The sequence below is a fragment of the Oryx dammah genome, unplaced genomic scaffold, assembly GCF_014754425.2.
Source record: "Oryx dammah isolate SB20612 unplaced genomic scaffold, SCBI_Odam_1.1 HiC_scaffold_19, whole genome shotgun sequence".
Classification (NCBI taxonomy): domain Eukaryota; kingdom Metazoa; phylum Chordata; class Mammalia; order Artiodactyla; family Bovidae; genus Oryx; species Oryx dammah.
Window position 1 is genome coordinate 92560398 of NW_024070203.1, and position 14469 is coordinate 92574866.

At 43.7% G+C, this 14469-nt stretch overlaps 1 protein-coding gene across 5 annotated transcripts in view; it reads right to left on the reverse strand.

Annotated features, from left to right (window-relative positions):
- Positions 1–3199: 3199 nt before the first annotated feature.
- The window catches only part of TAF2 (TATA-box binding protein associated factor 2), a 90770-nt gene continuing 79500 nt past the window's right edge, over positions 3200–14469 (reverse strand). For 2 of the 5 annotated variants that reach the window (XM_040261786.1, XM_040261784.1), the window contains one exon: positions 3200–3644. In XM_040261786.1, coding sequence (XP_040117720.1) covers positions 3352–3644 — 293 coding nt within the window. In that variant the 3' untranslated portion in view covers positions 3200–3351. Of the gene's footprint in view, positions 3739–14469 lie in introns of all 5 variants that reach the window. The other 3 variants (XM_040261785.1, XM_040261788.1, XM_040261787.1) reach the window with 2 other exon arrangements.

The following is a 14469-nucleotide window of genomic DNA, read 5'->3' on the forward strand; positions in this document are numbered from 1 at the left end:
GTAACAAGGCACAAAATTATAATAAAAGACTAGATAACCTTATAATGAAAAAAAACACTACTTACAGAATACCAAATGAAAAAAAGTACTTTATAATAAAGCTAAAAAGAAACAGTATATTAACATTAATAGACAGTTACACTGACATCCCTAATTAGAATAATCAACACTAAGCTATCAATTCTAAGTTAGCTCCTGATTTCAAACACAGCCAATATCAACCTACAAATGCAATTTCAGGGAAAGGCCGGGAAGATTCAAATATTAACACAGAAACAAATCCACAACAATGGCAAAATTACAGGAATCGAAAATCTATCAGTGGAAGCCAGGGGGTGGAAGACAGGAAAGCTGACTACAAAAGAGCGACGTGAGGGAGTTTGGGGTCATGGGCCATGGTGGCTGGACACACAATTTCAGACATTTGTCAAAATCCACAGAAATGTACACTACAAGGAATGAATTCTACTGTGTATAAGTAAGTCAACCAGAAAAAAACGTATAATCCACAAGAATAGCCAAGAAATTCTGTAAGAGAAAAGTAATGAGACAGTACTTCAGACCATCGTTACACTGATCTGAACAGTGCGGTGCAGGCCCCATGAAACCCGCTACAGAGCCCCAGACTGAGCCCAAATGTATACAGCACCTGCAGCTTAGAGAGCAAATCTGGAGTTTTAAACACGTGGTATGGGGTATAACAAATTGGAAGGAAATAAAAAGCAGGTCCTTACCCCCTACTTTCTATCAAAATAAATTCCAGATCGACTCTACTTGGATAAGGGATATAAATCTGAAATTTAAGACTTTAAAGCCAACAGAAAAACTGGGAGAATTATTTTATAATTATGGAATAAGAAAGACCTTTGTTGGTACAACACAAAATGCAATAGTCATAAGTGACTGTTGAAGACCTCCAGGGACCTCCCTGGTGGCTCAGGGCTGGACCCCAGGGTCCCGATGCAGGGGCCGGGCTCGACCCTTGGCCAGGGAACAAGGTCCTTCTTGCCCCAACCAAGATCAAAGATCAAAGATCCTGCATGTGGCAACTAAGAACTGCTGTAGCCAAATGAACAAATTAAAAACAAAAAAAACCTACATAAAAACTATACAAAGATAAAAATTTCTGCAAGTATTGGTAATTTTAAAAACAAAGCTCTATACGTGTAATACTGGCCACAGTAACTGCCTCTGGGGGAGAAGACTAAAGAAACTTACACTAGAAGTCTTATTATTTATATGTAGTTAACTATAAAAATGGAGAAGGCAATGGCACCCCACTCCAGTACTCTTGCCTGGAAAATCCCATGGACGGAGGGAGGAGCCTGGTAGGCTGCAGTCCATGGGGTCGAGAAGAGTTGGACATGACTGAGCGACTTCACTTTCACTTTTCCCTTTCATGCACTGGAGAAGGAAATGGCAACCCACTCTAGTACTCTTGCCTGGAAAATCCTAGGGACAGGGGAGCCTCGTGGGCTGCCATCTATGGGGTCACACAGAGTCGGACACGACTGAAGCGACTTAGCAGCAGCAGCAACTATAAATATGGATTTGCATTGTTTATATCTATCCACCAGGTTAAAGAACAGAAAGCTCAGCATAAAAAGTGTGCCTCATGAGAAACATCCAATGTAGATAGCCAATTCAGAGAAATGCATAGCAAGCAGCCCCTAGCACCACGCTTGCTATATAAGAGGCCACTCAATTACATCACTCATTGCTGACTCCATACCTCACACAGTTATTTTGAAATGTATCCTCCAATCATCTGAAAATAGGTCTCTTCTGCTGAGAAAACTCTGTCCCCTCTGCCTACTGAAACCATTCTTCCTAACAGGGCCATCTCAAATCCTACCTATCCAAAAGCTCTCTTCAAACTTGTGAACAGGTATATTATATACACACAGAAAGAGAAAGGCAACAGAAGCTATGAGAAAATACAACGGCAAAATGATCAATTTAAAAAGTTATTTATTAAACAAGTATATTTAAGTCCAACATTACCAAATCCCTTTGAAAGATCTATTCTGGGAAGAAGTATTCGGTCAAACTTTCTAAATGATAAGGAAAATGATTAAAATAGAACAGGTCTGAGCAACATTTTTAGGCAAACAATAAAGCACATGGTAAATCTGGAAATAAAAAAAAAACACACAAACATACAACTGTTGAAGGAGGAAACCAAAATGTTTTGTATGTTTTTTAAATACTGCTGGTATACTCACGCTGAGGGTCAAAATGTCTACATTTACTCTTATGAACAGCATATAAACACCTTTTTAGGGTACAATTTTAGAATATGTATTGGGTGTATTAATTGTGCACATTTGGTAAACATGTTCTACATATGGATGTATTCACTTATACTTAATGAAAAAAAGGAAGTTATAATTTAAACATCTTGATTTGAGAACCGTGGATTTGGTAGTTTTGTTAAATTCCCACAACATAATGACCAAATGTGCTATCAAAAAAGCCTTTTTTTTTTCAAAAGCTGCCTCTGAAAACTTCAGCATTGGTTTCTACGGTTAGCAGATACACACAAAAACACGCAATAGAAGAGCCCTCTAGAAAAGCCTCTAGCATTCAGTAGTTCCAAATGGTGCTATACAATATTTCACTGGACACAGTGGTTTTACCACAGGTTTGGCAGTAGCTTCTGTTTAAAACATAACTTTGTACCATAGTATCAATCAAAGGCTGTAAAACATCATTGACTTTGGCAGTACACATGGAGATCATGATGAGATGGAGGCTGCCTGTGCATACAATGGCCTGATGAAGGGTCTGCTGTGTGTGTGTTTCCAGGAAGAAACCGGATGAGGTGGTTTACTCAGGACGATAAAACACATTTTCCTAATTAGGTTTCAATTGTATAAATAATATAAATCAAATATTTAGAACTTGAGTCTCTACAAGAGGTGACTTTTTCTTTCTATCATCTTCCCAGCTGACGAAGTGCTGATTCTGTACGCTGTTCTGCACGCAGGGGAAATGGTCGCCCAGCCTGTCTGTCTGTATGCTGTTCTGCACGCAGGGGAAACGGTCCCCCAGCCCATCTTAGTCTGTATGCTGTTCTGCACGCAGGGGGAATGGTCCCCCAGTCTGTGTGTATGCTGTTCTGCACGCAAGGGAAACGGTCCCCCGGCCTGTCTCAGTCTGTATACTGTTCTGCACACAGGGGCAACGGTCCCCCGGCCCATGTTAGTCTGTATGCCGTTCTGCATGCAGGGGAAACGGTCCCCCGGCCCATCTTAGTCTGTATACTGTTCTGCACGCAGGGGGAATGGTCTCCTGGCCCGTCTCAGTCTGTATGCTGTTCTGCACGCAGGGGGAACGGTCCCGGGCGGCTCAGTCTGACAGGGACGGGGAGCGCGCGGACCTGCCGCCGGCGGGGCTGGGGAAGGCGAGTGGCCCCCGGCCCCGCTCCCGGCCGTCCCGCTTGTGCTTGTGCTTGTGCTTGTGCTTGCGCTTCTTCTTCTTCTTCTTGTGCTCGTGGTGGTGGTGGTGGTGGTGCTCGCTGTGCTTGGAGGACGCGGGCTCCTTGCCAAACACCGACAGCGGAGCAGCCGCGGCCGGATGCACACTCATCTCCAGAGGGGGCTGCTCTTTACCTTCAAGGTGAGAAACACTCAAATGAATTCCTGTTGGTAACAAGGAAAGGGAACTCAAAGGGAGCTGGTGGCAGGACAGAAAAGACAACGGGCTCCTCAGTGTTCATCGCGTCCATGGAAAAAACTAGGAATGGGCGAAGTATCCAACTGAGACATCCACTCAGTTACACAAACGTAACTTTTCAGCACTGTGAGAAGTCAGTATTTCAATTCCTTGCAGTCTATACAAATTATGACATAGACCAGTGTGCTATCAAACCGTCTTCTGGAAATTAACATTTTATACTTTAAAGTACCATGAAGCAACATGACTAGACGTGTCTGTTACAGATTAAGACCAACACTGGTCAATGGAGACACAGCTCCGTAACCGCAGCTCTGCTCTGGGCTCGGGGCTGGGAAGGGCAGCTCTACAGGCAGGCGTGGTCTCCCTGCGCTCCGCAGACACAGGGCTGCTCGCAAACCAGCCACAAGCGAAGCAACCCTGCCTTCCGCAAGCCTAGTGGAGCCCCTTTCCCACCGGCACTCGCTCACTGCGTCTCTGTCACGTTTTGGTAAGTTTTACAATGTTTCAAAATATTTCCATCAGTGAAAAGACTGACTTGCTGAGGGCTCAGATGGTGGTTAGCATTTTTTGACTGAGGTATGTACACTTTGAAAGATACAACCCCAGTGCACACTCAACAGGCAACAGTATAATGTAAACATAACTTTCAGATGAAATGGGAAAACATTCAGCATGTATTTTATCCCACCTAAAAATGGAGTAAATGTCTTTGAAGGTTCTTTCTATTTCCAACGTTCTATGGATCCGGGGATCTATAATAGCGAGTAATGTACAGAATTTCCTGCTTCCTCCAGACCGTGCAATCCTGGGGCCATACCCAGAGAATCCTCTCTCTGCGTGTTATCCTGGTTAATGGTACCACTTTACATGCAGCCAACTAAGAAAAAGGGCTTCCCTGGTAGCTCAGGGTAAAGAATCTGCCCGAAATGCAGGAGATGTGGGTTTGGTCCCTGGGTTGGGAACATCCCTTGGAGGAGGAAATGGCAAGCACTCCAGGGACAGAGGAGCTTGGCGGGCTCCAGCCCATGGGGTCACAAGATTAGGATGCGACTTAGCAACTGAATTACCGCCACCAGGAAAATAACGGGGAAGAACCATCTCAGAGCCTCCCCCTTGTAGACTAGCTGGCTACCGAGTCTCGTTTATTCTTACTTACCAGAATCTCTTAAATCTGCCCCTCTAGCCTGTCTGTACTAACTCAGACCACCTCATCTCACTTGGATCAGAGTACCAACCTACTAACTGGTTTCTTTGCCTGAAGTGTCTTACACTTGAATCCACACCTTACACAGCTGCAGAGCAGTGGTTCTAAACCAGAGGCAACTTTTCTCCCCAGGGGTTGTCTGACAACATCTGGAGACACTTAGTGTGGGACAGCCCCCAACTGCAAATAATTCTCAGGGCCCAAAATGTCAATAGAGCTGGGGTTCAGAGGCCCTGCTGCACAGCTATGCTCCTAAAAACCCTGACCGTGATTACTTGTTTAAAAACTCAGGTAGTTCTACTGACAGAACAAAATCCTTAAGACTTCAGTGCAGCAATTTCTGTGTGTACATATATCTACTTTAATATGTATATACATATGTACACACACACATACATGTATTTACCCAAACTAGACCAAGTGTTTCAGTAAAATGGACTCTAATGCAGGAGTTTCTTTTCTTTTTTAAAGCATAAATTCTCAGAGCTAATTCTGATCCAATTCAGCCCCAAGCCATGTTTTTTTTTTTTTTTAAACCAAAAGCAGCATCACCAGAGAATTTTTCTAAAGATCAACTTTTAGCACTAAGTTTACTGACAGTTTATAATCTGAATCTTGAATTTATCTTATCTTTCACCATTCCTTTCTATATGCTCTAGACTAGCCCTTTCACAACTCTGTGTAGTTGTCTGTAAAGCTATTCCTAGGCTTGGAATGGCCTTCCCTTATTTCTGGCCTGACCTGCATGTTCGTTTAAAAAGTATCAGGAACTACATGGGGACTGGGAAAGTGGTGGTGAACTGGACCTGATCTCAGCTCTCCTGGAGTTTACAGACTAGCAAAGAGAAACAAGTATCCCCCGGTAGTACTAGCAGAAAGACAGAAGGCAGAATCAAACAGGAGCACAGCTGGAGACCTCAGTTAGCAGGGCAGCCAGAGCGTACCACGGACACACTGCTGCAAGGCAGTCACATTTAAACTGTGATCTGAAGGAGGAGGAAGGAGAGGAAAAACACATTTAGGTTCCTCAATAATTTAAAACAGCTCAAACGTCATTTTGGAAGAAAATTTTCACCAAACTTCCCCAAAAGAATTAGCTTCTACAACATAATACAGATGAGGAAATTAAGACCCAGAGAAAGTAAGCAACTTGCCCAAGGTGGTGCTGGGAAATCTGAGCCACAAAACCTAACAGCCCGACGGCCACCCCGCCCGAGTCCCCACGCGCGGTGCACACTGCGCACACCGGCCTCTCTCTGGCCCCTCCCACGAGACGCAGCTCCTGGAGGGCGGGGCCTCACCGTTGTCTCCCAGGGCACCGCGCAGTATCCAGCATCCTCCACTTCCCCATACCTGCTCAATGAAGGAATTAGTGTCACACATTCATATAACTGTTGTGTTTCTTTTTAAACAGATGTCAGGTGAACTCAGCTGACAAAATGCAGTTTAAAGGCCACTGATTCTGAAGGGAGAGGAATAAGCTAAAACTATTAGTTCAGAAACAGAAGCAAGCTGTTACAGGCCGCTCATTAAGCTGGCACTGGCGCCTGTGCTTTCTCCGTGCCAGGTACTACTCCGGCATTTCGGGACAAGTGGATGTGCTTACATTCCTGTCCTCACAGACTATACACACCGTACTACCACAAAATTACAGTTTTATATGCATGATGTTTTGAACGCTAACACTAACAGTAACACAAAAAAAGGAAAGAGATTGTATACAGGAGCTAGTCTGGGGACCTGGTATCTTTTGAAATAACTGGTACCCAGAAAAAGAAAAAAATTTGAGAGATATCTGATTTACAGTTAAATATGCTACTATATACTTTTAATTTTCATTTCAAATGAACTACATAACTATATTCTCAATTCTATAAATATGGGAATACAAGTCCCTACCTAACAGAACACACACAGCCAAGCGACAGGGGAAGTAATAAAGCCTCACAGGCTCCCTTAACCTCTATCCATTACTTAGCCAGGCTACATCAACAGACTGCAAAGCTTTCCAACTGGCAGTCTGCACTGCTTGGAGTCTGAGGTCCTTTTCTTCACCGAGAGACGTTTTATCATCCAATCCTAACACCTGCCAAGCTACTTGGATTGCAGAAAAGCCAACGATTATACCGGAAACTGCACTTCCCAGTAGAGGCAACTGCCAAGCGTACAAATGAGCGTCTTCTTTTCCAGGGGATACTATTAACCACTTCAAAAGTAAAGTCAATCTCTTGTTTGGAGGTCTTACAACCCACATTCAAGATATACCAACTATAAATCTTACATTTCTTGCATATCAAAACTACCAGATATCCTCTCGTACCAGTCAAAATGGCCATCATGAAAACATCCACCAGCGATAAACGCTAGACAGGATGGGCACAGCATGTGAACCCTCCTACCTTGTGGATGGGACATAAACTGGCACAGTCACGATGGAAAACAGTATGGAAGTTCTTGAAAAACCTAAAGATACAGCCCTCCCACTCCTGGGCACATACCCACGGAAAACACGGTCTGAGAGGATACGAGCACCCCATCATCACTGCAGCGATGTTCACAGCAGCCCAGACAATGGAAGCAACCTAAGGGTCCTGTTGGCAAGAGGAGCAAATCAAGACGTGGTGCATACATACAATGGAATCTTCCTCGGCCACGGAAAAGAAAGTCCTAATGCCATCTGCAGCAACAGGGATGGCCCTGGAGACCATCCTACTGAGTGAAGTCAGTCAGACAGAGAAAGAGAAACACTGTATGATACAGCTTGTTTGCAGAATCTAAAAGGGATGATATAAATGAACTTATTTACAAAGCAGAAATGGACTGAGACTTAGAGAACAGACTTCTGGCTGCTGGGGTGGGACAGCTGGGGGCTCTGGGATTGTAAGTCGATCCTACTGGGTTTGAAGCAGACAGCTAACAGGGTCTACTTGTGGAGCGCGGGGAATTCTGCCAAACACTGTGTGACAAGCTGAATGGGAGAAGAGGTGGGAAAGGAGACACACGTACGTGTGTAAGTGAGCCACTCTGTGGACATCTGAGACTATTACAACACTGCTAATCAACTATCTGCTAACATGAAATAAAAAGTTAAAAAAATTAAACACATCTTGCATTTCTCTTGGTTAGCATAAAGTCTATTAAGAAGACAATGGATCAGCTAGATCCAAGGATAAAGGTGTTAGGAACTAGCGCTTCTAGGACAAATGGCCGATTGCAGGTCTGGATACCATATTTACCAGATGAGCCTGAAACATCAGGTATAATAGTAGAAAGGAAGTTAAAAGTTTACTCAAAAACTTAAGAGTCAACTTAAGGGGTTCTCACCAATCGAAGCTGGAAAAATTTGAATTTGATAAAGATAATAACTTCTAATGACTAGAAGTGACTGATCACCACTGGAGGATATTAGCCAATTTACTATTTTGAAACTGACTAAATACACAAAGAGAATCAAGGCTTTTTCTTTCCTTGGCTATATGAGCTATACCAATGGATAACAACAGATCACCCAGCTTCACAGAAATAATCAACTTATAAATAAAAACAGAAAGATGAATTAGAATGTCACAATCTTGCAATCCTTAATGAATTAATGGACTGATGTTTTGAATGTATTACTGGCTAATCTCATATAAAAAGTCAACTAGACGCTGTACGCTTTCAGATGGAAGAACATACCACCATCCATAAACCTGAATCCAATTAAGCTTCCAGATACAACTACAAATTTAAAGGAAATATAGAGGACTCTAATATTTTAATTATACCACAGGTATACAATTAGCAAAACACAGACTTGAAAACTACAGATCAAAACCCTGGTGTTTACAACAAATACATATTGTAAAGGGGGAAAAAGAAAAAAACGATGGACTGGAAACTTTTAACTTTAAAGATGTAAAGGATGTATCTGCCAATTGCTTATGTGGACAAGGATTCAAACAAATAAAGCATTAAAAATAATGGCATTTATGAATGACTCAACTGAAAAGTACACAATGACTGAATATTTAATGATACAAAAGCCTTTATATTCTAAAGTACCAGAATATTATCATGGCTATCAGTTGTTAAAGTCCTTATCTTTTACAGATACACACAGAATTATTTATCCATAAAATATGTAAGATTTGTTTCAAAATTATTGAGAAGGGTAGAAATGGGGTGGCTATAGATTAAACAAGACTGATCATTTCTGTAGCTAAGTAAAGGTTAGAGGAGGTTCTTTATACTAGTCTGACAACTTCACAGTTCTAATAAAATCATTTTTTAAAAAGAACAAGTTACAACAAATTAGCACTACCTGTAAAAATGTTAAATGCTCATATTTTTAATTTAGAAAGTTCATTCCTAGAAACATACCCTACAAATGTGCTAATGCATAAGTGCAAAGAAATATATACAAAAATGTTCATTAGAATAGAACACCAGATAAAACCTAGTATTACTCTATCAGCACACTAACCTTCAGCTCTTAAGTTTTCATTTATATAGACAACATACATTTTTTATTTAACTTCTTTTCTGAATAATAGTTACCAGGTCTAATTCAACATGGTAAGAAAATACAACTTCTCTCTCATGTGAACCCGTATAACAGTCAGATTTGAGCTTACTTTCATACTAGCATCATGATCTAATAGTTATTCCACAGAATCGCTACTGGAAAAAATGTATCTATTCCCATCCCCATGATATGAACAGTAACATGCACAACTCCACATACCAATCATTTTAGGGGTTTGCAGGATGCCTCAGCACTTGTCCTCTCAAGGTCAGGCAACATTCATTTAAAAGCTGATGAAGCCCCTTTAAACTAAACCACTGCTACTCACCCGAAACTAACAGAACACTGCAAGCTGCCTAAACTCCCACAGAAACCAGAAATTAAAACCAAAGTTAATGGCAGCACTTTAGTGACGCAAAACATGTCTCTACTGCAGATAGACACTTCAGGAAAAGAAGATAAAAGTAATTCACAATACTGTAATCTGCCCATTTCAAGTTACAGACAAAGAACACAAGAGATGTTCAGCTTTGTTGTTCCATCTAACATAAAATCTTTCCTAGAGGCCTCAGGAGTTCACTGTGGATAAGGGTTAGCTGCAGTCAATTTAACAAATGCAAAACAAACAGAAAAGGTTTTTAAGACAAACCTAATGTAGAAGCTTTCCAGCCCATTTGATAAAAGTGCTGGTAACAGTGAGTAACCTGCTAATTCCATTAAATTCATCACATTAGTATATGTTTACATTTAACACAAAACCTGGCAGTTTCTGCTAGGAGAAGTCTGAAGTCTGTTCTTCGGGCTCTTCAAATTTTTAAAAAAGTGTAGAATTGTATCATAATTTAAAGAAAAAAATCCAAGTCTTTTTTTAGTTTCAGAAGAAAGAACTCTAGCCTTTTTTCTGAACCAGGACAGTGCCTTTCTGACGGTCAGATGACCAGCAGCCCCTTCTCAGCACTGCAGGAGCTCTGCTCCTCCCTTCTGGCAGGAACCAACCCCAGGGGTTCCCTCAGGCCCTCCTGTCACCCCCCTCCCCTGCTTCCAGTGCTGCCCCAGGCGAGGGCCTTGGGGGGGAGAGGAGGGGAAGGGGTGCTGGGGGAGGGGAGGGCAGGGGGCGCCGGCCGAGGAGAGGGGTGCACAGTGCACCCAGCCCCACAACCCTCCCGCAGTCCTCCTCCGACTCCCTCCCCAGCTCGGGAGAAGGTCAGGTTAAATGACAATGAACACTCCTGAGCTCCTCTGTTCTTACCCCAAATGGCAGAACTCACCAAATATGCTCTACCCTTCCCTAAAACATTTTCCCGCAGGGACGGGGGAGCCTGGTGGGCTGCCGTCTATGGGGTCGCACAGAGTCGGACACGACTGACAGACTTAGCAGCAGCAGCAGCAGCGTGTGTGCGAGGAAAGGGAAGCCGGCTTTGGGGGGAGGGGTTGGAGAGCACACCGTGACCTCTGCTCTCCTTGGCAGGGTCCATCCCTCCCAGATGATGTCTGCACACATCCCAGTTCTCAGCAGACATCCGGCGGGCCAGCCCTAGGGCAGGCAGCTCAGAAACAGCAAGCAGAGTCTCCAGCGCCAAAGCCTGGAGCCCAAGGAGACGGCGTAAATGAGGGAGCACACTGCCCGGTGCAACACAAAAGGGACCAACTGAATGGAAAGCACACCTGGCCTGAAGCGCGCCAGTTAGCTCTTCTCTAAGAGAAGCTGGAGATGTAAATCTTTATCTGCAATTTCATTCTTAGTCAACTACTTCAAAAAATCTTTGTAAGAATTCTATAGCCAAATAAAAGGTGCCTTAGTTGGATGAGCTTGAATAAGGCCCTGCAAACCCACTTGTGAACTTTTATCTAGCGTCACCAGAGATTTAAGAGAGCTCCCAGGGCTCCTCACCACTACCATGAGCCTCCCTGCCAGAGCCCCAGGCCACGGTGGCTGCCACAGCAGGAGGCCCCAGCATCTGCTCCTCTCTTACTGCCCGACATCCTCTGGGCTGGGTTAGAGCTGTGCTGCTCACACACCAAAATACAGAAAAGCTTCACGACCCGGATAATCACGATGGTGTGATCACCAGACATCCTGGAACTTGAAGTCAAGGGGGCCTTAGAAAGCATCACTACCAACAAAGCTAGTAAAGGTGATGGAATTCCGGTTGAGCTGTTTCAAATCCTGAAAGATGATGCTGTGAAAGTGCTGCACTCAATATGCCAGCAAATCTGGAAAGCTCAGCAGTGGCCACAGAACTGGAAAAGGTCAGTTTTCATTCCAATCCCAAAGAAAGGCAATGCCAAAGAATGCTCAAACTACCGCACAATTGCACTCATCTCACACACTAGTAAAGTAATGCTCAACATTCTCCAAGCCAGGCTTCAGCAATACGTCAACCATGAACTTCTTGATGTTCAAGCTGGTTTTAGAAAAGGCAGAGGAATCAGAGATCAAATTGCCAACATCTGCTGGATCATGGAAAACGCAAGAGAGTTCCAGAAAAACATCTATTTCTGCTTTATTGGCTATGCCAAAGCCTTTGACTGTGTCGGTCACAATAAAGTGTGGAAAATTCTTCAAGAGATGGGAATACCAGACCACCTGACCTGCCTCTTGAGAAACCTATATGCAGGTCAGGAAGCAACAGTTAGAACTGGACATGGAACAACAGACTGGTTCCAAATAGGAAAAGGAGTACGTCCAGGCTGTATATTGTCACCCTGCTTATTTAACTTCTATGCAGAGTACATCATGAGGAACACTGAACTGGAAGAAACACAAGCTGGAATCAAGATTGCTGGGAGAAATATCAATCACCTCAGATATGCAGATGACACCACCCTTATGGCAAAAGTGAAGAGGAACTGAAAAGCCTCTTGATGAAAGTAAAAGAGGAGAGTGAAAAAGTTGGCTTCAAGCTCAACATTCAGAAAACTAAGACCATGGCCTTTGGTCCCATCACTTCATGGGAAATAGATGGGGAAACAGTGTCAGACTTTATTTTTTTGGGCTTCAAAATCACTGCAGATGGTGACTGCAGCCATGAAATTAAAAGACGCTTACTCCTTGGAAGGAAAGTGATGACCAACCTGGACAGCATATTCAAAAGCAGAGACATTACTTTGCCAAAGGTCTGTCTAGTCAAGGCTATGGTTTTTCCAGTGGTCATGTATGGATGTGAGAGTTGGACTGTGAAGAAAGCTGAGCGAATTGATGCTTTTGAACTGTGGTGTTGGAGAAGAGTCTTGAAGAGTCCCTTGGACTGCAAGGAGATCCAACCAGTCCATTGTAAAGGAGATCAGCCCTGGGTGTTCTTTGGAAGGAATGATGCTAAAGCTGAAATTCCAATACTTTGGCCACCTGATGTGAAGAGTTGACTCATTGGAAAAGACCCTGATACTGGGAGGGATTGGGGGCAGTAGAAGGGGACGACCAAGGATGAGATGGCCGGATGGCATCACCGACTCAATGGATGTGAGCCTGAGTAAAGTCTGGGAGTTGGTGATGGACAGGGAGGCCTGGAGTGCTGTGATTCATGGGGTCGTAAAGAGTCGGACACGACTGAGCGACTGGATTGAGTGCCCTTTCTCTTAGAAACGCTGTTACACCCAGCGGCTGGGTTTGAAGCTTCTATTCTTCTGTATAGTGTAAGTTAGAAAGGGTTTTTGTTGGCTAGTTTGGGACCATTGCCTATCAAATACAACAGCATGTCTACCGGAAGCCTGTTTCTAGAATTCCAGAGTGAAACACAAGCACGAGGCAGACTTGCGGAGCACCGTCATCTGCAGCGTCAGTGCTTTCTGAGCTCTAACGGCGGCGCTGACGGGTTTCAGGGCTTGCTCCCTGGGCGCCGCCGCCTCCCTGGTAGCTCAGAGCGCAGAGAACGTGCTTCGTTGCAGGGAGCCTGGCTTGACCCCTGGGTCAGGAAGAATCCCTGAAGGAGGGAATGACTGCCGACTCCATTATTCTTGCCTTAAGAATTCCATCGACAGAGGAGCCTGGCAAGCTACAGCCCATGGGGTTGCAAGGTATCAATCACGACTGAACGGCTAACCACTTCAGGAGTCACAGCGTACAGCACAAACATATTTAAGGGAAACTACAAAGGCAAATTAAAGAATATATTCAAAATTAAGTTTTACAGATCAGTCCGTGTAATACACTGGCGACACAAGGGACCCGACCCTGAAGGCAGCAGGGCCATGGTGTCAGCGCTCCCCTGCTCCTCACCAGGATGCTCTTATCTCCTCTCCAGTCTTCCCACGTGATGCTACGAGAACTAAAAACTGTAAAGAGATTCCAAAAAAGGTAAAAATGAAGCAATTTAAAACAGTGATACAAAGGTACACTGGTGGACACAAAACGCTGTTAAGATTTGCTTCTACACATAGGCTAGTATGCCATGTCGCTAGGAAAAACCAAACAAACATGCTTGGATTTTTCACTAGAATAAGAATTTATTAGACAGAATTTATTTTTCTAGAGGCATGGAAGGTAGGTGGAAGTGTCACTCTCCAATTATATCAGATTTAAAATTTTAAATTTAAATTTTAGATTTTAAAATTTTAGAAAAATTTTCATGTCTGATAAAATCTTAATAAGTATAAGGATAAGAAAGCAAAATTACTCCAAACCCCAAAACAAAACCAGAGAATACAAAATTGGCAAGGGAGGGTCAAGCACTGTCAAGATTCATGTATTAAAGGTAAGTGCTAAAGTCTTCAGCTGACTTCCTTCTGAAATACACTCTGAGCAACTGTTTCAGTAAATGATGGCAGCAATCAGAGACATGGCCGCCAGCAGCTGAGGCCTCAGAGCACACACACACACAAATATACACAGAGACACACACACACACTCAGAGAGCACACATACACACACACACACACACTCAGAGAGCACACACACAGACACACACACACACACTCAGAGAGTGCACACACACACACAGACACACAGAGACACACCCGCCAGCAGCCTAAGGCCTCAGAGAGCACACACACACACACACAGACACACACACAGACACACAGACACGGCCGCCAGCAGCCTGAGGCCTCAGAGAGCACACACACACACACAGAGACACAC